General features: G+C 37.6%; 1 protein-coding gene across 8 annotated transcripts in view; it reads left to right on the forward strand.

The window, feature by feature from the left end:
* Positions 1–24,429, forward strand: part of Scel (sciellin) — a 97,652-nt gene that overhangs the window by 60,596 nt on the left and 12,627 nt on the right. For 2 of the 8 annotated variants that reach the window (XM_015996699.3, XM_076545520.1), the window contains 9 exons: positions 434–493; positions 1,844–1,903; positions 6,026–6,085; positions 7,267–7,326; positions 10,369–10,431; positions 15,399–15,458; positions 15,595–15,654; positions 15,790–15,846; positions 23,917–23,979. In XM_015996699.3, coding sequence (XP_015852185.1) covers positions 434–493; positions 1,844–1,903; positions 6,026–6,085; positions 7,267–7,326; positions 10,369–10,431; positions 15,399–15,458; positions 15,595–15,654; positions 15,790–15,846; positions 23,917–23,979 — 543 coding nt within the window. The remainder of the gene's footprint in view (positions 1–433; positions 494–1,843; positions 1,904–6,025; positions 6,086–7,266; positions 7,327–10,368; positions 10,432–15,398; positions 15,459–15,594; positions 15,655–15,789; positions 15,847–23,916; positions 23,980–24,429) is intronic. The other 6 variants (XM_076545517.1, XM_076545522.1, XM_076545519.1 and 3 more) reach the window with 5 other exon arrangements.

The following is a 24,429-nucleotide window of genomic DNA, read 5'->3' on the forward strand; positions in this document are numbered from 1 at the left end:
ATAGGCTTTGATGACTTTCCCCCCCACCCAATGAAGCCAAGACCTCAGTCCAGTTACCAAAATGAATGCCACAGCAGATAAAAGCATCAGAAGGTGCAAATTGCTTGGCTGTCTGAGTCTCAGACTTCTCTTGGTTAACTGGTAACCTTCTCAGTGGTGTGGAGGGAATCACAGTTTCTTTCTTTTGTGTCTTACTTCTGCAGCACTGTTCTTCACTTTAAAGAGTGTATTGTTATTACATTGAAATTTACATTTATATAGAGCACGACAAAACTTAACTATATAATGTGGTCAATTTTATACTAAAATATATTTGGTATCTGCATAATAATTTTCACCAAAGGTTGAGTTAACCACCAAAAACATAGAATGGTGATATATATTTAAATCTATGGAAATGTCATGAAACTAATCCAAACATTCTTTTCATAAGAGGTAGAGATCTTGATAATGTTATGAAGATCAACCCCAAAGGACATGAAAATACCTCTGGGTAAGTCTCACTAATGTCTCTGACTCTGATTTCTACATAATAATCAGAAGGCAAATAACTTTTTAGATTCATAACCATAATTTAAAGTATGGAATTAGCCAATAAAGATGAGAAATGTGGCCATTCATTCTTGTCTTCCATAAATATATTTATTTTAAAATGATTGTCTCAATATTTAATACTGAGTTACTTTTCTCTTTGATTTGGGGCATTATTTCTTTTTAAGTACTAATGAGAGAGTAGAATTCTTTATTTATGCAGCCTTCACATAATTCCAAAGTACATTTCCAGATTGACACAGACATCCAAGCCAGGTTTGGCTAAGACTCCCACAAGTCACTTCCTCTAAGGATGGTGATTTCAGCTACGGCCCAGGATGAGGCTGGGCCAGGACCTAAATGGGAGTAAAGACTCCCAGTTGCATCCCCTGTTCAGAGCTATGATGCCTTTGGTACTCAATCCCTACTTAAACTATCCCCCACTGTCTCCTTGGAGCATAGCTTATGCGCCTCTTGATTTTTAATGGGGCAGCACATAGATCCAGTAAGAAGAGAGTCATTATGTTTCCTATTATGCAATGAATTTTGATTTTTTCTAAATCTTGCTCTTTGTTACTCTTAATAATTGACTCTGAAGCTGGGTGGTGGTGGTGCATGCCTTTGATCCCAGCACTTGGAAGGCAGAGTCAGGCGAATCTTTGTGAGTTTGAGGCCAGCCTGGTCTACAGAATGAGATCCAAGACAGGTGCCAAAACTACACAGAGAAACCCTGTCTCAAAAAAAAACCAATAATAATAATAATAATAATAATTGACTCTGAGGCAAAAGATATTTAAAAGGTTACGACATGAGCATGATTGATAGGTTTATATGAGGGCATGCTTTCTTAGTATTTCAATTTTGTTAAATCATTATGTTGTTAGCATTATTTTCTTATTATTAAAGAAACAAACAAAAAAGAGATTGTATCAATTTGTTGAATAGGAGTCTGTATTCAGTCTGGTGCCATTGAATAACTTAATCTAATTTCCCTTGCTTCACTGTGGCCCACTAGAAGTGATCTAACTATGGACGGATCTGAAGACCAGGTTGACTTTGTTCAGGAAGAAGTTTCACATGTACTTGTATTCTGAGAACAGAACAGACAGTACCTATTCTGTTAGAAAATTAATAACCTGAAATGGCCTCCAGCTTAGATATAAGACATCTGTCCTTTTCATTTAGAACTTTAAATGTTCACACTGGTGCAGAGAACGTTTACATTTATCATTTCTTAATATCTGAGCTATTATTCATTTGATTAGTGTTTTATTTTAATGACATTCATTAGAACTAATTTCCTTTTCCAAAGAAAACAAGACATCGATGGATTGATTAAAGTGAATCCTGAAGCAAATAAAAATATGAAGAGGTAACGTTGTCTAGAGCTTCCCTTTGCCAGGCAGTTAAGCATTAGAACGCTAGTGTTCATGTTTGGGATGCTGAATTGAACTTCAAGACCAAACAGCTCATTTATTTTCTCAAACACATTTTATTAAGCAGTTTGGTAGGAGTGATGCACAGAGTCATTTGCATTTTGTTCTTTGGTGACATTTGTTATCTGGTAATTTTAAGAAATTACAAGACAGTTTTGAATAAGCTTCTCAGCTATGTTATTTAACTGCGTATTAGTGTATATGTGCATGTATAGTGTATGAAGTGTGCATGTGAAAAGTGTATCTATGAAAGTGTGTGAGTGAGTATATTTGTAGAGGTATACATAAGAGCATGTGTGTATGTAAGAATAAAGTATATATAAATGCTTGTGTGTGTGTGTGTGTGTGTGTGTGTGTGTGTGTGTGTGTGTACAGGATAGTGTGCATGTGCATATAAACTGTATTTTGAAACTGAACTTGCTGCCATGTAGCTGAAAATAGCGTATTAAATAATTCCATGAACTCTTTTCCACTTAGCTAACTCAGTGTATGATATCATTTGCTGACTCTGACCGGTGTCACCGATGCCCAGAGGCTCTGCTGGCAGAGCAAAGGCTCAGCTAGCTCAAAACTGTTGCACATGCTGCCAAGCTGCCCTGCTGTGGGCTGTGTGGCACAGTCAGAGGCACAATCACCCAGGGAATTCGGCAAAACAACTAAATCTTGCATCCTTGCTGAGAAAACACACTGGTCCCTTGACTCCTTAAGTGGTTCAGGAAGATAACTGAGGTGTTAATGTGAGCAGGGAATCTGAAAGCCCTGGTTCAAATTCAGCTTCTGACTAACCATGTCACTGACCCTGTTTACTCAATGTCTTAAGTAAACATTACTTAATTTTCCATTGCTGTGATAAAGACCACAGCCAAAGCAATTTGGGGAGGAAATGGTTTATTTTACCTTACAGTTTTATATCACAGCCCATCTCTAAGGGAAGTCAGGTCAGGAGCAAACAAGGCAGGAATCTTGAGACAGGAACTGATGTAGAGGCCATGAAGAAGTGCTGCTCACTGGCTTGCTCTTGTGGCTTTCTCAGTGTGCTTTCTTATACCATCCAGGACCATCCCAGGGGTGGCATCACTTGCCTAAGGGTAGGTACACCCACATCAAATATCAATCAAGAAAATGCACCAAAGTTTTGATCAAAGGCAAATCTGGTAGAGGCATTTTCTCAATTGGGGTTCTCTCTTCCAAAATGACTCTAGCATGTGTCAAGCTGACACAAAACTACCCAGCACACTCATCTATCAAAGAGGAATCACTGTTCTCTTGTGCTTAGCACATGGTAGATACAAAAAGTGAATCAGAAGTCAGTGTTAGAAAAACATTCTGATTAATTACATTTTCATAATGGTCTAGACAGTCTATATATTTAGTTCATCTTGATATCTTAAATTATTTTTTTATTTAATCTATTTAATATTTATTAGAACACTTCGAACTGTGGCCTATTATTTCTTGTATATTGAAATGTGTGTGTGTGACCATGACTAGGTATGCACTTATGTATGTTTTGAATGCTTACTCTAATGTGTGTGTTCTTAAATAAGCACATGTGTATGCTTACATGTAGAGATATGTGCCTGTGTATGTATGCAGGTGGACATGTGCCTGAATGTGTGTACGTATGTATTTTGTACAAGTGAATTTATATATAAGCATATATAAAAATAGTGGTTGTGTGTTTATGTGTGTATGTATACATGACTGTATGTGCACATGTATGTATGTATGTATGTATGTGGACACATGTGAAATATATGTCCATATTTGTATGTGTGTGCTTTCTATGGTCTCTTAAGGATACTACTTTTAATTTACTTTTTACATAATGAGATTCTGTAGACATTTTAAATAAATAATTGGAAGCTCTGTCAGGAACAAGCATGACAATTCTCAGCATCCTTGAAAATAGTCAGACTTTACAGCATGGTCCTATAATTCCAGTCCTTGGATGGTAGAGATAGGAGGACCCCTGGACATAGCTGCCTAGCTAGCCTTACCAAATTAGTGAGCGCTACATTCAGTAAGAAGCCGCTTTTTCAAAAAAATAAAAAATAAAATAACATGGAGAGTTATATAGGAAAAAAAAAGATATCAACTCCTGGCACACACACGCACATGCACACGCACACGCACACACACACACACAGAGCAAGCTTCCTTCTTTATTAAAAAGCTTTCCATCTCAGGTGGAATAAAATTCTAATGCTTAGAGACAAACTTTTACTTTCTCAATAAAGTCCGATCAAATAAATCTTTTGTATTTCAGGTTCATTCTTGCCTTAAGATGTTTACACGTGCTGTTCCAATTTTCTGGAATAATGTCACCATACTGTCTTCCTTTCAAACAGGTCACTTGTGACTACTGAATGTGATTAAATCACGCCTCCACTTGTCCTCAGCACTACAAACACCAAATACTTTTTAAAGTACAGAATTGTTAGCTGAACATTGTGCCATTCACTTCGATGTTTGTCTATGTTCTGCTTTTCCCCAGTTTGGAATGGAAACCTCATGGAGACTAATTCTATGTCTGTTTTGATCACATCTATTCCACCACTTGGCAGAGCCTAGATCATTGGTCTGTGCTATTTATGGACTGCAAGAACATATAAATACTGATGATATATACACTATGAGGCAATGATTCACATAGTTAAACTTCAAATAGTCAATCATTATAATAATTAGAGTACCACATTAATTATTTTTTATTGACTTCATGTAATAAGAATTTAAATAACCCTATACATTTATGGAGCTCATTTAATGTTTAAAGAGAATGAAGTCTACATAATATAATGGAAGCAAACTCCTCAATCAGCACTCTCAAAGAAATGGCTTGTGGTGCTTGCTGATCTGTTACTGATTTGAATACTACAATCTTTTAATTGTAACCTGGGATTTTTTTCCCTAGGACCATGTGATTCAAATTCCATAGGCTTCATTTAGGTGAAAAACAACAAAGGCTAATCTGGAATACAGCAGTTGTTTCTGTGGGGTTAATTGTTTCATTATTGTCATAATGAAAGTCCACATATTTTCTCTGTTGTCTTCAGTCTGAGTATCACATCTTGGGACATCTGGATCAAGCAAAAAAGCTTGGGTCAACATCTGGTTGCTTCTAAATACTGTATCTTTGATGTTGTGTAAATGAAACCTCAGAGACATCTTCGTGGGGTCATCAAGTGTGGAGAGAGAGTGGTAAAGCTCACTTCTGAGAAGGCTCTTCTCCCCATGTGGCATCCTCTGTAGATCAGAGCAGTGTTTGCTGCTGAGATGTATGTGAAAAGCACATGCATATGCAATAAGAGAAGCATCATTCCAGGAGATCAGAAGCAGGCAAGTAGTTCAGGCCAACAGTGAAGCGCTCAAGTGTTCTTCAGCAACTGTGGAGGCCATAGTTCAGCCAATATGGCTTACATTTTGGTACATTTCAGGAGTCTATAGACTTCAGTTTTCTTATTGTTTATTCCTAAAACAATCAATTACAATGTGTCATTCTAATGAATTATGAGTACCAGAAGTAGATACCAAATTGTATATAGTGCATTTTAAACAAATTGGTATACTTATCTTAATGCACTTTTGTAATAGAAAATGTACCAAAAATATCAACAAAATGTAGATTTTTAAAAGTTTGTTTTATATGTGTTGGAGGTTGCCACCAAGAGAGAATGCTTTCTAGAATGTTCTGTGAGAGAAGTATATGGTCTAATTAAAAAATGTTTTGTATACTTGGAAGTGGTTAACAGGGTACCATTAGATGCAGAGCTCTAGTGAAATTTTGCTAATAGCCAAATGTATGCAGGTTAAAATATTGTCTCACCAAGTCATTCATTGTGTGTGTGTGTGTGTATACATACACACATACATACATACATACATACATACATACATACATACATAAAATCTCCCTCCATCCCTGCACTATCACCTTTAACTCTTTGGCATGATCTCAATAAGTGCTTATATTATTTCTGAGGCTTAGTAGTTTCTTTCACTCTACTAGTTGAAAATCTACTATTAACCACTCTGTTTTTTTCAATGTTTTGAAGGGGCCAGAGCCTTGACAATCTGATCAAAGTCACCCTGGAAGTAAACAGGAGTAACCAGGGGTGAGAGAATTATGTCTTATCTCTCTTCTTCCTGTATCAATTATGTAGCATTTACAAAAGGACCCAGAAAGTCTAAAGCTCTTTGCTTACTAGATGGGGTTCTGAGCAAGTCCCCTGGCCACTGAGCAGCGGCCGGCCAGTCACAGCATGAGGATCACAGGCTTATTCTCTCGTTGGCAGCAGAGAGCAAGAAGGACCAAGTGGCATGATGGTTATAAGGTCCCTTTAAAACAAAAGTGCTGACAATGAAATTTTTTATCAGAACACAATTTAGTTGTGACTACAGGGTTAGCATGGCTGTTTCTGGGCAAACCATTGCTTTGTTCCAAAATAAGCTAATGAAAAATAATCTCAACCATGCCCTAATGTTAGAGTTTCTTTTGAGAATAAGTGGGAAATGAAGCCAGTATATCACCAATTTGTTTGAAGGTTGAAACTTTACTCCTGTAAGCTGAAGATTTAGACCAGTATTGATTTATATCAAAACTTAATAGTAAAATTAATTTTGAGGACATATGGATTCATAGGATTCAAAGCAAAATGGCCAGTTGATTTATTTCCATTTTTATTGAGTGGGTTTTTGGTTTGTCTGTGTAAAGTTACAAAGGTCTTAATAATTTCATCAAGGTGAATTCAACAATAGGAAAAAGTTTTCAAAAGTAAGATTTAATATGCTCCTCCTTTTGGTTTTATGCTGATCAGTGTTTATAAGTGTAATGAAATCATCAGTTAAGTTGGCTGATCCTGACTGAAGTGCCGACGCTGACCACCTTATATCTGAGACATTAGAGACTTTTGTCAGATAATTTCCAGTACAGTGAAGGTAGCTTTGATCATTTAGTTCAAGTTGTTTTTCAATAAATACAGAAAACACTGTTATTGGTTGCCCTCTTTTAGCAGAGAATGGCACAGAATAAGGGAGAGCCCAGTAGACTAGAGCCCACAGACGTGAGTCTAGGTGTCATCTCAGACTAGTCAGGACTCGTCAGTTTGGGCTTTGGCTTTTCCTTTAACTGGAGCTCCCTGTTCACTGGATACTTTCAGAACCAATTCCATTACTAAGATTCAACAAAACAGCTGGTGTCAGGGTGTTAGTAAATATTTTATCATAAAGCATTTATCAGTTTTAACAAACAATTTCAACCATTTCATGTAATTTAATTAATATTAATATTTTTTAGGGGTCAGAGTCTTGACAATTTTATCAAAGCTGTGCCCTCAACCAACAGAGCTAACCACGGGTAAGGTTTATGAAACTTTTCTCTCTCCCTTTTTCCATTTCACTCTTAAAAATCAGAGAAATCCTTTATACTATCCTAGAGACGTCCCTTGGAGGGGATGCAGAAACAGAAGAGGGGTGTCATCACCCCATTGGCTGGTGCTGACACCCCTACCCAGGCTTCCCCGGCTATGGACTGTGGTGGGAGACAGGAAGTCCTTGAAACCCAGAGGTGGACTCATTCTGTTGCAGCGTTTGTGTTCCATGCTTGGTGCTTATGGTGGATTGGCATTCCCGTGGGATAAGGCAGCGTCCTAAGAGGATTTCTTAAAACAAAGCAGCTGAAATAGAAATCTGCAGATGGCAAAAGTTTCTCCTGTCTTCTTCATCCATTTATTCCCTTCCTTCTTATTGTGTGAAACCCAACCAACTCCAAAGTTAGGAAGCCGTGTGTGTGTGTGTGTGTGTGTGTGTGTGTGTGTGTGTGTGTGTGTGTGTGTATTTGTCCTCTGTGTATGTGGATCTATGTATGGGGGCTGATTCATGGATTGTGTGTATGTAGAGGTCAAAGGTGGACATAGTGTGCCTTCCCCAGCTGCTTCCACCTTCTATTACTGGGGCAAAATCTCTCACTTGACACTGCAGCTCACAGATCAGGCTAGTCCAGCTAGGATTCAGCTTTTCTAGCTAGCCAGCGTGCCCTGGGAATCTCTGTCTGTTCGCTCACCATCCTTCTTACCTGCCTAACATCTTACATGGTCCTAGGAATCCAAATTCCAGGCTTTATGCTTGTGTACCAAGTGCTACCCACTGAGCTAGGTCTCTGGCCTAGGGGGTCATTAAAAATCACTTTCGAGTCATTGAAAAATAAAAATGATGCTTGTATTTCCTATAGAAAGAACTTTCCCTGTGACGTACCAGGTCAAGCAAACAAAGAAACATAATCAAACCATAAATATGCATTGCTGTGTCAGCCTGAGTTGAATTAGACATGAATGGTCTGTAGAGACAGGCCTTCTTACCAACTGTTTCCTGTCCCTGAGACTAGGGATGATCTCTGTTTTACAGTGTGTAACAACTGTAACGAAAAACAAAGCTCCTCTAGATTACACCAGAAGTCCCCAGCAGCTTTTCTCAAAGATCTAAATAGCAAATAAATCAGGTGTGGGAGGCCAAAGTAATTTCTCATTTAACTACGTAACCCTGGCACGACTGTGAAAGTAAGTAGAAAACGCCTTGTAAATAAACGAGAGGGTTTGTGTTCTAGTAAATCTTTACTATAAAACCAGTATGTAGCAGGAATTTATCCTGGGGAGAGGGGGCTTACTCCGATGATCACTAGCCTAGATAGTTTGTATTTGGAAGGGAGAGGTGATTCAATTCATAGCATAGTTGAAGCAACTTCTCCAACACAGCCAGCTGCTCCCCCTTCCATAAATGATTTCATCACAGTAAAGCTAAGCTGATGATGTTGTTTTCCTGTATTTGAATCTTCAGTGCTAAGTTGTCCTGAGATTCTCATAACCCAAGTAAGAATAAAACCTGTTGTTAGACACTGAATGTAGACAGCAAATAAATGCTTTACAGTGAAAGTATAAAATCCAGTGCAGAGCTCCAGAGCTTCGGTTCTGAATGGCCATTCTAACTACAGAGAAACCCTTGTGATGTATAGACTTTGTATCTGGTTCATTTAGGTGTGTGATTTGTTTATTTGTAAATTGTGTATAATAAAGTTTATTTAAGAAGAGGATTCAAGTCAAGCTGGAGTTTTAAATCACTAAATATGAATTTGATTTGATGTTAAGGTTGAGAAGTATAAAATAAAATTGTTTTATTTAGTATAGTATAGAATAGTATAGTATAGAACAGTATAGTATAGTATAAAAGTATAGTATAAAATTGTTCTTAGTTGACCTTGTCAGATATTGCGATGTATTACTTTCAGGAACCAAGATCTGGACACTCTTATCAAGGTGACCCCTCAGCAAACAAACAAAAAGAATCCTCCAATTGATGTAGAAGGAGTAGGATTATTTGCTTACAGACATTTCAAAAGAGGGAATAAAAGACAGAGAACACGATTTTTTGATCTGTAAAATACTAGACAGGGTTTTCTTTTATTATTGCTTCCATTTAGCTCACTGTAACATTGTTTAAGATGATAATACTGATGCTACTTCTGTATAATTACTATTTGAGAAATTCTTTGTGACACAATAATCTCATAAGTAGGCTAATACTGCAAATTATTAGTTAATAAGTTATTTATATAAAAATGAATAAACTGAAGAATATCAGTTTGCTGCCCTCATAATCACAAGGATTAATATTTAAATGACTTGTGAGAAAACTGGCAATATAACAGGTTTATAGTTAATTAGAATATTTTTGCATGACATTGAACTCACTTCTGTTCTTGATAAATTGAGACCACTTATATATGGGAGAAATCGCTGACAAGAGCATGGCAGAGAAACTCCAAGCTATCACTCATAAAGCTGCCGTGAGGGTAACGTTGGTATAGAACACATGGGTGGAAGGAGCTACTGCCTCCTGGGGCCATGATGGGGAGGAAGGCTGTTCAGGGAGGAGCACAGAGTTCACCTGCAGCCGTCCTGAGAGCCATCTGAACGATGGCCAGGTGAAGGAGTGAGAGGGCCCGATGCACTTGTTCAGGGTTCAAATTCGCTTTGCCTTTAGCACTTCTTGGGGATTTGGCCCCAGGAAGTGTCTCAGTCTTTATGAAGCTCTTTATAAGGGTTGGTACTAGCCACCCCTGTATTCTCAGAGCTCAAGGCTAGAGTAGGAGAAGTTAGAGTTCAAGACCAGCCTGCGGCTTTCCAAAGGGAGTAAGGAGACACTGTCCGAAAATAAAACAAAATCCAAAAGTAATTAATGATCTGAAATAGACAGTTTGTAACATGTTACGTTTATTCTATGTTTCCATTGTTTGTGCACCCACACATGCACACACACCTACACACACACACACACACACACACACACACACACACACACACACACTTCTTACTGACTTTGACCCTTTCTTCTATTTTTTTTTTAGCTATCAACAGGGTCTTGATGAACTTATTAATACAAGCCCCAAAGCTGTCAAAACTACTTCTGGGTAAGGAAAATATTTTTTGTTTCTTTTATTCTTAACTAAACATAATATGAATATAAATACCATAATATTTTATGGGAAACTTGAACAAAATTCTTGAAATATTATACTATTTTTATATGTATCTGGAAACTTACATGTTAATTTAAGTATTTAGACATAGCAAAACACAGGCAGCTGAACACTGTACATAGTGGGGCCTTCTCCTAGTCTTCAGTCAAGTCATAGATGGGACCAAACAGGAAGGGGGGGCGAGGACACAGCTGGGCCGGGAGCTGGTTCATTCTGTTTGGTTTGTAAAGCATTAATGTTAAGCTTTTGTCTCTGAAGTTAAAATTGACTAATGATAGCTGTGTCATAAACCAAGATGCCTCATTTAATACATAATAGTGCATTTACCTCTTTGTAGAAGAGTATTTTCTGGGGGATAGTTGAAAGTTTACGAGGCTTATTGTTCTTTACAGGGCTTGTGCTTGCAAAAGGGATATGAACTTCAATTTAATAATTCTTTGAGTGGTTTCTCTAAGATAATTAAATTCACTTTTTATCTTTACATACATATATATATGCACATATATGTGCTTTTTGTATAAAGTCTTAGGAATGTTTTCATAATTTCCATTTTTAAGTGTTGACAACACCTTAAAAATCATAAAACCTTATGGATGGGATGGAGGAAACTTGGAAAACTTTAGCCCAGTTAATGGGAACAGTTTTGAAAACCCATTCCAGCTGAATCTGTTTAGTAGAAGAGGGAATCAGGACTCAGAGAGGTTAAACTATTTGTCCAGGGTCACAGAGAAAATTATGGGAAGACGGATGGTAGTTCTCTGATTGCCGAGGCAGTAACTAATCACTGAGCACCTACTGGGTTCACAGCTATCACTAGGTGTCATTTGCTTGCATGTTAGGTCTAATTACAGGCCATGGACACCAAAAAGAGAATTCGGTCGTCATACTCAATCTTATTAACAGCAGGCAATTAGCATAGATTAAAGCTAATTATGTAGCAGGGCAGAGAGATGTTACGCTAAGACAATAATAGGTTGTCAGTTTAATATATTACATTTAGGAGCCCCCGTGTACTGCTGGGTGAATATAGAACGTATTGTCAGTGAGTTGCATTTAAAAAGAAAAATGAAATGAAAGGCTGTTGTAATAAACATTACAAGCAGTAACATTTGTAATCCTGGGGCTGATGTTAGAGAGGACAGAGATGTAGGCAGTGTCTGGTCCAAGCTCCTCATTTACACATGTCAACACCATGGCTTGAGTAGGCACACGCACACACATACACACACACACATACACACACACACACACACACACACACACACACACACACACACACACACACACTTCTGTCTTCTATGGGGTCCTGTGGTTTCCAGCTGAATTCTGTTCTTTACTCCACAGTACACAGACTTCAAATAAATAAAGCTTCATTAAGTGTCTCAGAAAAGGCAGGAGGCTACAAGGATAGGATTGGGGCTTCTGTTGTGGGACAGCTAGGAAGTGTCCCTTAGTGGTCTGACAGGGTCACTTGAAGGATCACATATGGATGACATGAGCACAGGTGTGCAGATGACTGCAATACACTCTGGAGTCTTAACTTGTGTGGAAGCAATACCTAAGTATCTGGTGCATCCTCTAACCTATCGGTAACACAAAATCAAATCAGGAGCTTGTGTAAGAAAGATGTTGTATTTTTCCTGGATAAAATTGAAACAGTGAATTCCTGTGTTCATAGGATCCAGGGCCTGGAAATAGTGTTTCCAGTTCCTGTTTCCAGTTTATTGAGATAAGATGCATCTGTCACTCACTGAGGGGATTCAGGACCATTGCTTACACCCTTGCTGTGGTGACACACTGTGTTGCCTTTTTTTAAAAAGGAGTGGCAGCACATTGCATGTGTTTATGTCTGCTGGCTTTTGTCTCTCAAACTTTGAGTATGCCCCTTATTAATGGTTTTTATAGTTAATTCAATGAGTAGCAATCACAAGAATGAATCAAATAGAAAATATTAAAGTTCTGATGTTGTCAGGACATTGTTTGTGGTCAACCCCCACCGTGTATGTGTGTGTGTGTGTGTGTGTGTGTGTGTGTGTGTGTGTGTGTGTGTATGTGTGTTTCCTGGGCTTTATATAATACTGGTTCCAATATCTCTGTTTCAGAATTTTAGACGAACAATCTTATTTAATGCTCAGTAGAACGTGTAGAGAGGGAAGCTTTGACATTTGTTTTTGCATTTTGTCTTTGTTCTAAATTAAGCCTATGGAGAGTATATGCAGTCACACCAAAACCCACTGTGATTGATTGTAAATGTAAACAAGCTGTGACTTTTTAAAAGCGTCTTTCCTTCTACAAGGTTTTATTCCTTGTTATTCCTTTTTCCTTTTAATATATTAACTTCATTTTAAATGCTTACATATGTGTCATCATTTAGTTTTTAACAGCCCTTCCAGCCTGTTGTCTCATTTAATTTCCATGGCACCTATTTTGTAACAAAATGTTTCCAAGTGATTTATTCTGAGAAATTATGTTTTTAGTTGTGCTCATTTGCCAATCATTCTTCCTATTATATTTATAGATTTTTTAAATTGAAAATATTATTCTTGAGGATAACTCAACACAGTAAAAATTTAGGTTGAGATTTTTCCATCTATCAGGGAGATCTGAGAACTCTGAGAAGATGCCTCCAAGTGCTGGAAGTCATGATGGACACACATTCTGTGGAAAGGCTGGGGCGGGGACTTTGCTGGTGACTCCCTGCTAAATGGCTTCCTCTATGTTTAACCCTATAGAAATCCTCTTGATTAGTAAAATATGTCCTTACATTTATCAATGCAAAAGGGAGTGTTGAAGGGAAGGGGACCCAGGCAAGCTGCTGTCCCAGATGGTACTGGGAGAAGATACTGTCATTCTTGCAATCTTTTGCCATAGCATATGATGTGTCTTTCTATTAGTATATATTTATAAAATGTTAAAGAATAAATAATCCTATTAAAGTAGATAAATGAGCTGAATAGGCACTTCTTAAAAAGTGTGAATGCCCAGTAACATAACAGAAAGATACCTGATATCACTAGTCATAAGTGAAATGCAAATTTAGAGTATTTTTGGATTCTATTGTAGTCAAAATGGCCATTATGAAAAATAAAATAAATTTTAAACCAGACCCAAACTATAAACAAACAAACAAAACCCCCAAATACTGGTGAACATAAGGGGCAAAAGTAACCCTTATATGCTATTTGTGGAAATGGAAATTATTACAGAAATCATTATGTGTTTCCTCAAAAAAACTAAAATCAGACCTACCATATGACCCAGCTATACAACTCTTGGACATATATAAAGAAAATTGTCAGCCTTCAAAAAAGACATTTTAATGCAATGCAGTAGGGTTTATATCTTGAAGAATTGAAGGTTAAAAAAAAAACCAGCCAACAAGAAATAAGAGAGTGTGGCAGGTTTGTAATAAAACTTACCAGGTAAGGAAACCATAGTAGTCATTTCCAAAGTACTAGTTTCCTTAAGCGAAGGACCTTATTGTTCAGAAAGCTTAGGCATATTCCCATGGAAGAGCATTTTGAGGGCAGGCACATTGCCAAGCATGCTCAGTAGATCATGAGCATTGTTGAGCAACCTTGGTTTCAGGTCATAGAGCTCAAGGAAGACAGATGGTGGATAGAGATTCTGGGCACACTTAGCTTATTGCCCCAAAAGTTTTAGCCAAGGTTAAAGGAAAAGATAATTAGAAGATATGTTAATGTAGACACTGGTCCCTAAGGCTTCCTACCTCACTTATCTTCTAACAGTACCTGCACACTTGTGTTTATCATGACACTGTTTGCAGCAGCTAAGCTATACAATCAGCCTAGCTGCATGTCAACAAATGAATGGATAAAGAAAACAGATTAGCACATATGCATATCCATGTATCTATGTGAGAATTATTCAGCCATGAAGAAGAACAAGATTATATAATTTACAGGAAAATGGCTGGAACTAGAAGGCATCATGTTAAGTAAAACATCACAAATGAAGAAAGACAAGTCATATGTCTCCTCTCTTATATGGAAACAAAACTTCCCCAAACAAAGCAACAAGGCACCACCAGCAGAAACGGGCTGTTAGAGCAAGGAAAGGGACTGGGGGAAGAAGAGAGGCCCAGAAGGTTCAGAGCAGGTGGAAGAAAGGGTGACGTGATCAGAGCATGGTAAAAGCAGGTATGGAGAAGCCAGAATAACATTCACTGCTTTACATGATCAGTGTATGCAGTGATAATAATTTAAAAGGCTAAGAAGGATACTTTAAATGCCCACTCCTTAGGCCTCAAGACTGGAGTTATACCAAGGAGCTTGATGGTATGAGTCCGGGGGTGGGAGGGTGGGCGTGGGGGGGTGCTATTTTGTAGTTGAGAAAGTAAAAAAGAAGCAAAGCAAAACAAAACAAAACAGGGGATCTTCAAGAGGATAGTGGACAGTTTATAGAATATGCACCTAATTTAACAATGAACAACTGAGTTCAGCTCAGTTCTTCAGTCAGTATAAAGTCATGATTTTGATAGCTTGCAAAGCTGTTTGCTAGGTTTACATTCGGGACATCCCAGCTTTTGAGCTCCTGTATTTGATATTGATATGATTTTTAAAATGGCAAAGGCTTGAGAATCAGTCTGTGTCTTCATAATGTTGAAACACTGAAAAATGTTAATCCTTAGATACTCCTTGTGGAATACTGAAGGTGCATGCCTTGATAGATTGCTCTGGAAATAAGTGTGTGGACTCAACAAGTTCTCCTGAGCATAATTCTTGTACCCTATGTTGGGTGGGAAAGATACCATTGCTGTTCTCCACTACAATGATGTATCCCATAATAGAATTCTTGCCTCCTGTAAAGGCCATTTACAAATGCCCTAAACACTACTATTTCTAACCCTTAATGCTTTTGTCTTTTTCCCCTTGAAGACACCAAGATCTTGATAAGTTCGTAAAAGTAAATCCTGATGTTCTTGCAAACAACCAAAGGTAATAAAACTTATTTTTTATTGAGTTTGTGTCAGGAAGAATATTACGTTTTATTATTCCAAGAAGAGTTAAAGCATTGTCCTCACTAAAATAACTTTATCATTAACCAGTTTTCTATCTATTATTCCACTGAAAGAAACAATGATCTGGATGGCATCATCAGGGGGAATCCTACAGTGATCAGACACAGTCAAAGGTAATAAAACTAAAGCTGCTAATTCATGTTTTCAGCTGTTTTCCTTGTATGAAATGGATTTTTACTATTGCTGTGTTGATCTAGCATAACTAAATTGCCATTACTAATCCAACCCCCTTTCACTATTTTAAACAGCCAAGACTTGGACAATCTTATTAAAGTGAAGCCTTCTGCTCTCAGAAACACAAATAGGTAGGTGACCGACCTCGCCTGACTGGTTTTGATGTATTCCCAAGGCCCTGGGGCAGGAATTTTCTTTTCTTTTTTTTGATAAGGCTTCTAATTTTCTTTAGTTTTCAAAGAACCCATTTGTGACCTGTGAGTCTCTTGTCAACAAGGAGATATATTGCACTCTTCTTGTATCAATTGCTTGGTTTTGGAGTTAGTTCTAGGTTTCTTATTTGTACCAAGACAACCCAACGTTTCTTCCCTAAAGGAAAAGGAATTTTGAAATGAAAAAAATGAATAAAACTAATTAAGAGGACAAAATATTTTGAGGAAGTTCAACCAACTTGGAAAGGATATTTAAGTTCTTCAAAATCCCAGATCCTCAGCTTGTCTGGGCCTACAAAGCATTATAGCACATTTTAACCTCGGGCTTACACCTTGAGTTTGAAGCTATTTTTAAATTAAAGTAGAACTATATCCTTCCCCCTTCCCCTTCCCTTTCCTCCTCTATCTCCTTCAAGATACCCTTGCTGTAACCTCTCTTATGTTCCTCAACTCTCAAACTGATAGTCTCATTTTCCTTATTATTGTTATGTGCACATGTGTACATGCATGTATAAATATATAAATACAACCTTCAGGAGTCTACTTTTGTTGTTCGTGTGTATATAGTTTCAGGGATGACCACTTTGGATAAACAGTAAGGTAGCTCATTCCTGGGAGAGGCTAATTCTCCCTCTCCCATCAGTCACTAGTTTTCTATACTTTTGGTCTAAGGGTGTGATCCTGTGAAATTTCTCCCTCTCACATTAATACATCTGTTAATATTGTCAGTGTTCTGGTCTTGTTTATGCAGCTATTTCTAGGACAGACTATTTCATAGCAGACTTCCTGATAGTCTGGCTCTTAAAAATCTTTCTGTAGTCTCTTCTATGATGTTCCATAAGCTTTAGATACAGGAGCTGTGGTGCAGATGTGTCTATGGGGACTGGGCTCTCCACAGTCTGTTGATCTCTACATTATGTCTAGGTGTGATTTTTTTTTGTAATGGTCTCCATTTGCTATAAAGAGAAACATCTTCGAGGAGGAGGTCACTATATTTTATCTATGGATAAGGGTAAGATTTAGAACGTAGTAAGGAAGTGGGAGGGTCTAGCAAAGTGATGATAATAGATTGTTTTCTGAAGTCCACAATCACACTAGCCCCAGGAAGATATCTAGGTTTCCAGTACCAGGAATGCTTTTCCTCCTGTTGAATAGGCCTCAAGTCCAGTTATTTGGGTGGATTTTTTGTCATGATTAGCAGTTTTGGGAGAATTCCAGTCACGTTAGTAACAGGTTTAATAACCATGTTATGCAACAACTAATAGGGGAACTTTGTAGCAACACACATTTTATCAGTGAATTAAAGTTCACATTGTTCTACTTACTTGAAATTTTATCATCATAATTACACAACTGAGAATCATGGCCTAATATTCTGAAATGAAAGCAACAAATTATTTATAGAAAGTACTATGAACCTACGAGGAGAGAAAGGACAATGTAGTCTTACCTTGTTTCCTACATCAATACCTTATTTTGTTCTTGTGTGTTTTTATCACTGGGGTGTTGGAGTCTTAAAAGCAGGGCATCCTGAAAGTAATTAAAAATCAATGGCTTCTTAGAGGGTACTTACTGAGCACCTGGGCAGTCAGACTAAAAATTGCATATGATTTATGATCACCATGCCCCGTGGGATAGACATTCCTATGCCTTATTTTGTAGAAGAAACTATAGCTCAAGGATACCAAACTGTCCTTCAAAGGAAGAAAATATACAGTAAATGTAAACTGAGATTCTTCTGACATTATGACTTTGAGGAGACCAACAAAGATATGTGGTTAAGTGATCCTAGGCTCTCTAACAAGATCTATTTGCTCCAGAGAATTAGAATTAAAAAGAATAATTTCTTCACAGTGGTAGTTATGGGGTAGATTGTTCTTGTCATCAGTAGCAGCTTTTGGAGATTACCAGTCATGTTGGTAACGGGCCTAATAGCCATGCTGTGCAGTAACTAATAGGGGAACGTGCCAACTCCTGCCTCTTGCCTATCACCATCGAATGTGTTGTGTTGGCAATGGCCGTTCTTGTAAGAGTCTTGCCTCTGGTTTTACTGCAAGAGGCAAACTTTATAAAAAGTAGTTTGTGTGCTAGCAACTCCTTTTCCAGAAATCCACAGAAAGAGGACTTTTTTTCTTATGCAAATACATTACTATTAAAAGGATTTAAAAAATTCTGGCACCGTAGAGTTCTATGACGACAGCTTGGTCAGCTAAGGTAACCTGTCTGACTATTTTCCAGTCGTGTGGTGGATTTGATGATAAATGGCCAAGAATCATCACACAACAGACAGACAGGAAAGAGCGATTTTATGGGTTGATTCAACTACCTGAATCCACCATGTCACCATGCTGCCCTCATGATTGCAGCATAGGCAAAGAAAAGGGAGTTTTCCAGCTCACACTAGTGGGATGAACCGTCACAAAGCCTTCTCACACCAGTGCAGTGCGACACATGCACTGATCCTTTGGTAGTAAAGCCGCCGTGAATCCGATCTTCGGTGTGACCTCGGTGACACTTCCAGCAGCTGCAGATTTAATTCTCGGTTAGAGACTGAACAGACTTCACTCATCCATCAGAAAAATATACAAGCACCCTGAGATCCCAGGAACATGGCAACCAGAACAAGTACAGATGTGCTCAGAATTTCCATCTCTTCAATGAGAAATAGCATGGCTTTTAGTAGTAATGTGAACCAGCACTAAAGATAGACCCCATTATCTGTAGTCAATAAGCTGATGTTAGATTAATTATTAATGTTCTAAACTTCTGCTTCCAAATAGGTACTGAAGAATACTGCAAAAATTAAAAAAAAAGTGATATTAAATATTTTCTAGTAAAAAAAGGCATCATTCACATAGAGCAAAAAATAATTTCTGTTAGTAGTTATAGTTCCACTTGTCAACATTTTTTTCTGTTTGTTAACTTATACCTTCTAAGATTTTAATACTGTAACATGAGGTCAGTTTCTTCCTAGCTCCTTGCTGTGTGTCTCTCATATTTCTGCTCAAGACATAAACATGGGGTGAGTTACTCTACTGCTTCATTCGAATCCACTGGTCATCCCTATAGATGCTTCTCATCACAATCTCTGGAAGTGGTTCTGCATTTTCCATGGTGCTGCTGTAGTGATGGTTACTTTCCGACCTTCTAACCACTCCTGCTGCTAGTCATGACTTCTAACTTTCACTCTGTCCACAGGGATGAACAGTGATCTTCCTAAAACAGGAATCTGATGATGTCATTTTCCCAGTATAATCCTCCAGTGTCTTCCTATGACCACTGGGTCACAGCCATGCTCCTTAACCGTGCTCCAAAGACCACCACGATGTTTTCTGTGTGATTCCCCCGAGTCCGGTTACTCTTCTCTCACAAGCAAACCCTTTTCCATACCCATTCTCTCTGACTTGTACTCTTGGTTCCCCTCTCCTTGCATTGCTGGGGAAGCTACTGTGTATCCTTTGGGTACCAGCCTGGTATTCCTCACTCAGACTCAGGGAAGCCCCTTCCAACCTCCATATGTACAGCATTCCATATATGAATTTTTTTTTTTTTTTTTTTTTGGTTTTTCGAGACAGGGCTTCTCTGTGTAGCTTTGCGCCTTTCCCGGAACTCACTTGGTAGCCCAGGCTGGCCTCGAACTCACAGAGATCCACCTGCTTCTGCCTCCCTGAGTGCTGGGATTAAAGGCGTGCACCACCACCACCCGGCTCCATATATAAATTTTGAGTGAATTGTTGTCTAATAATCTCTTAATAAGGTCTTTATAGGTATGAATGGAATTACCTTGTTTCTTTCTTTATATAGTGCCGAAGCATAATGACACAATGCCTGATAGATATTAAATTTTTAATAAATATAATGTGAAATAAAGACTAAATATCAGAATAATCAACGTTTTATGATAGTCTACCTAGGTAAAATCTATTGTATTCCATCTCCAACATTCTAAGCCCCTACCACTGAAACTAAATAAAATAAATCTATTTTATATGACTGATTTCTTTACTTGAGTCAATAACTGTTTCCTGCTTATGATAGTCTCAAGAAATCACAGTGACTCAGGAACACTAAAATTATTAGTTATGTGTTATATTTTAAATATTTAAATCATACTCATATCTATTAATTTCTTGAATATAAAATCTTTAAGAATATAAAATGCTTATTGAATAGAATTATAAAAGTATGTAAATGTCATCCCATTTTGCTATGTCAGTGAGCCAAGGAATTATGTGAGTTATTTCACTAAATGCAATATTCCTTTCAAGGAGATTCATTTTGAGCTAAAAATCTAATGCCTCATATGAATTCCTGACATAAAAGAAAAAATAGTTAATTTTTGTATGAAAACGCTTTAATTTTGTAAATGTGTTGGACACTTTACAGAAGCAGATTAAGTTAGCAGTGTAGAGAGAAACATATTGTACCCTATTAATAAACTCCTCCTACACGCACACAAGAGAGGAAGAGTGGTTAAAACTGAGTTAATAACTTTCTCACATGGGAACACATCCTAGGAAAAGCTAATGAGAAAGAATCTTCATGTTGATTTGGCCCGTAAGGTGATACTTTGTTTGTGTTCTGACAAATAAAGCTTGCCTGGAGATCAGAGGGCAGAGCAAGTCACTAGGTAACTATAAAGGCCAGGCAGTGGTGGCACAAGCCTTTAATCCCAGCACTTGGGAGGGGGAAGCAGGAAAATCAGGAGTTCAAAGTCACCCTGGGCTACACAAGATTGAATCAGTCTCAAAGATAAACAGAGCCTGGTGGTAGTGGTGGTGCACACCTTTAATCCCAGCACTAGGGAGATGGAGTCAGGAATATAAGGCAAGTGGACACAGGATCTCACCCAATTCAGTCTGAGGATTCATAGAGGTAAGAAGTTTCTAGTGGCTGCTCCTCTGCTTCTCTGATTTCCAGGCAAGCTTTATTTGTCAGAACACAAAGTATCATAAAACACACAACTATGGGGAATGCACTATGTTATTACAACATGGAGAATTCTTATACTGAAAAATATGTGTGTGGCTTTATTTCTTAAATAACTCACAGTCTGCCCAAAATGCATTTAAATCTTCATTTTAAAGGAATTCTTAGACCTATGGATATAGCTTAGCAAAGGTCTTGTCTAGAATGTGCAAGGCCCTGGGCTTGATTCCTACCACCAAAATGAAAATAAAAGTCACAGAAAGACTTTTGAATCAAGCATTTGCTCAACCTTGCAACATTTGGCTTGGACTTCTATAAAAAAATCTATTTTCCACACTTTGACTCACAGTTTTTCATCTTTTGCCACAGTGTAAAAGATGCCATGAAATACATGTGATCTTAATTAAAAAGTGTTTATTTTTGCATCCTTTAACTTGGGTAGTCTAAAGTTCTTTTACTGGATCTACACATCTAGCTAATGCTATCCATCAGTGTTCATACCCCAAGCAAATGCATATTGTGTGATTTTCATAATTAAGTTTGCATTAAATATTGGTATAGATTATTCAAATTACAAACCTTATAGCTTACACAATCAAACTTGATGTGTGCTGTTATCTAATAAAATATGAAAACCTTATGAAACCTGATAATATCGTTTCTTTGGAGACTCACCCTACTTTGGGAGTATCTTCTTTGAATGCATGCATAGGCTCAGCTTTTGAGTTTCCTGTTGAAGTTGTTGAATCTGCAAGAATCTGGGTCCTTCTGCTTCCTCAGGTGGAGCTATTCTTTTTCCTTCTCTCCAAAACTACAGCCCAAAGAGCAAGCATGAAGTTTGTAGGCAAGGAAATACTCAATATCTGTAGCAGTCACAAGTGCACCGTTCTTGAGAAACTCAATACAGACTTTTTAGGAACACCCTAAAAAAACTCATAAACTAAATCACCTAAACACATGAAGAATGCTCTCTCATAGTTCTGGAACTGAGAAACCTGAGGTCAAGTCATCATGGCAGGGTTGATTTCCTCTTGGACTCGACGAGGGGGGAACTCTCTTCCAGACTTTTCTCCTTAGCTTGTATCTTCACATATTTATGTAACACATACTTTGCTCAAGTCTGTATTAGACCTTACTTCCAAGCTGTAAAAAGCCACAGCCTCCTTAATGCAGCACCTGGTTACTTCAATGTTATCACAGTGGAAAGAGAATAACTTCCTGGTACAGGATGCTGATTTCCCAACATCCACATGTCATGTGATCTGTCACCATCTATCACTGCCAGTGTGAACGAACACTGGGACAGTCCATGTCTCAAGCTTTCAACCAGGAAAGAAACACTTACTAGTGAAGGCTGCTAGGATAATAGGTAGCCTCTGATATCACAATGATGGCTTTTGCAATAATTAGTGACAAATCATCATTTAGGCAAATTCAAAGCCTTCTATCTGCATTATAAATTTGCAGGATTGACCTTATACAACTTTGGCTGATAATGTGGAGGAATTCAGTTTTGAATTTTGTGTCATCATTCAGATTACAACATCAATTAATATTCCTGAAATAAGGTACATTTTACATCATTTCACTGGAATATTTAAACTCACATTAAAGATATTTAAACTAATTTCTACATTTTTTAAAAGCACACAAATATTTTTTTAAGTGTGAAGTTTAAGAAGCTCAAGTGCGCTGGCTAATTTGCATAGTTTATCAATTATTAATGACTTGGATATTACTAAATCTCTCTCCACATAAGCATGAGGGTACTTTATTGTATTTTGCTTCCATAACAATGTTAATTTTGTGAGTGAGAATCTACATGCTGATTCTTTGTAGAGTAACCTTATTTGAATCCAACATTTTGGAGAGCAAGAAGGGAGAATTTTAGAAACTGGAGTTAATTCCAATGTTGTAAAATTTTGGAATGAAACGAAAATGAAAAGGCCCCTCAGGACTGTGGAATCAATAATTCACTTTGACAAAACCACAGTCTATTAACTATTGACCACTAACTCACTGCTAGGTTACTGCATTCTATTAACTGTTACTCTTCTTTTACTTGGTTTACTCACAACTTAATCATTTTGCCATTTTGTATTTTTCTCACCAAAACCATGTTGTACTGGATATCAGGAGCCTCATTTAAAAAATGAAGCCTAAGGAAGCATGTACTGAAGGAAGTAGGAGAAGAAATGAGCCTCACTGTTATTCCAAAGTGGTGCTCCTCCTCAGGAGGCTTCATAACAAAGGCTTTTCCAAACTCATGAAAACAGCAAACAGGATCTTTTACCATTAGGCTACTATGCAAATGACTAATCTATGATAACATGCCGGAAGACCCTGTAAATCATGGAAGGTGTAAAATCACTGAGACAGCCTAATCTCATCATCACATTTATCCTCTACCTTGTGAATTTCTTATTCAGTTGTTGGTCTGAGGTTTTATATTTCTATAACCCAATGGTGTGAATGAAGTCTCCAGCTAAAAACATCCAAGCATTGGTTTTTGTGTGAGGAGGGTAGTGTGAGTTCAGTTCTTCATTCTTCTGTAAGTTAGTTCACAGGCTTTGGGAGATTCACTCAGTGTTTCCAAGTTCCAGATGCCAGAACTGTGAGATCTTGTGAAATTTGAATGAGGTAATCCATGTGAACTTGAGATCAATGCTTCAGGACACAAGCCTAGCACCCATTCAGTCTGAGCTAGACACTTTTTAGACAGGGTTTCCCAAGCTTTTGAAAAGCAATTTCCCTGTCACTTATAAAGGGGTGTCCACACCCCTTTAAATGGTGCTAGAATCAAACCCAAGACCTTCTGCATACTAGGCAAGCCTGCTATCTGCCCTTCATGGCTAGTCCAGCCATATTTGCATATTTACCTACAAACCAATAGATTAAATAGTTCAATATCCAATTTCTAGTCTCCTAGGCACTTCTAAACCAAAAATGACTGTGTCTAAGATGATGTACTGATTTTTTTTTTGCAATATTTTTTATTTCCTACAACTGTGTTACAACTAAACCACACATACACATTATGGTTTTTTTTTTTTTCTTTAGAGACCAGGACCTAGAAAATTTGGCTGAAGTAGATTCTCACGTATCTGAAAATAAGAATGGAAGGTAAGATCGATTGCAACTGGCTTTACTTCTTAGGAATTCCTTTTGTACCTGAGTGATAGTTTAGAAAATTTTCTGGGGGAGTTGAATTGAATTGTGGCATTTAAATGTAAGTACTATCCAAATCAGAAAAGTTACAGCACCATATGCTTAATATCTAACACAGAAAAAAACTAACAATGTTCTAATTGTGTTAGAATTTCTCATTCCTGTTGCTCCATCCTGTTACTTGGTATAAAAGGTGTCATGAAAATTCAAAGCCCTTTACTTGGTTTGTAAGCATTTATTTTTACTCACTGTTGCTTGGTAGGTTTTCAGCAGGGAAAGAAGCGCCCTGCAGCTCTCTTCCTTGGATATCTCATGTTCAAACACACACACACAAATTTCTCATAGCAACAAAACAAAATCTTATTTGAAATTTCTTTGCACAACAGAGTATAAGGGCTTTCACAC

The sequence above is a fragment of the Peromyscus maniculatus genome, chromosome 9 (genome assembly GCF_049852395.1).
Source record: "Peromyscus maniculatus bairdii isolate BWxNUB_F1_BW_parent chromosome 9, HU_Pman_BW_mat_3.1, whole genome shotgun sequence".
Classification (NCBI taxonomy): domain Eukaryota; kingdom Metazoa; phylum Chordata; class Mammalia; order Rodentia; family Cricetidae; genus Peromyscus; species Peromyscus maniculatus.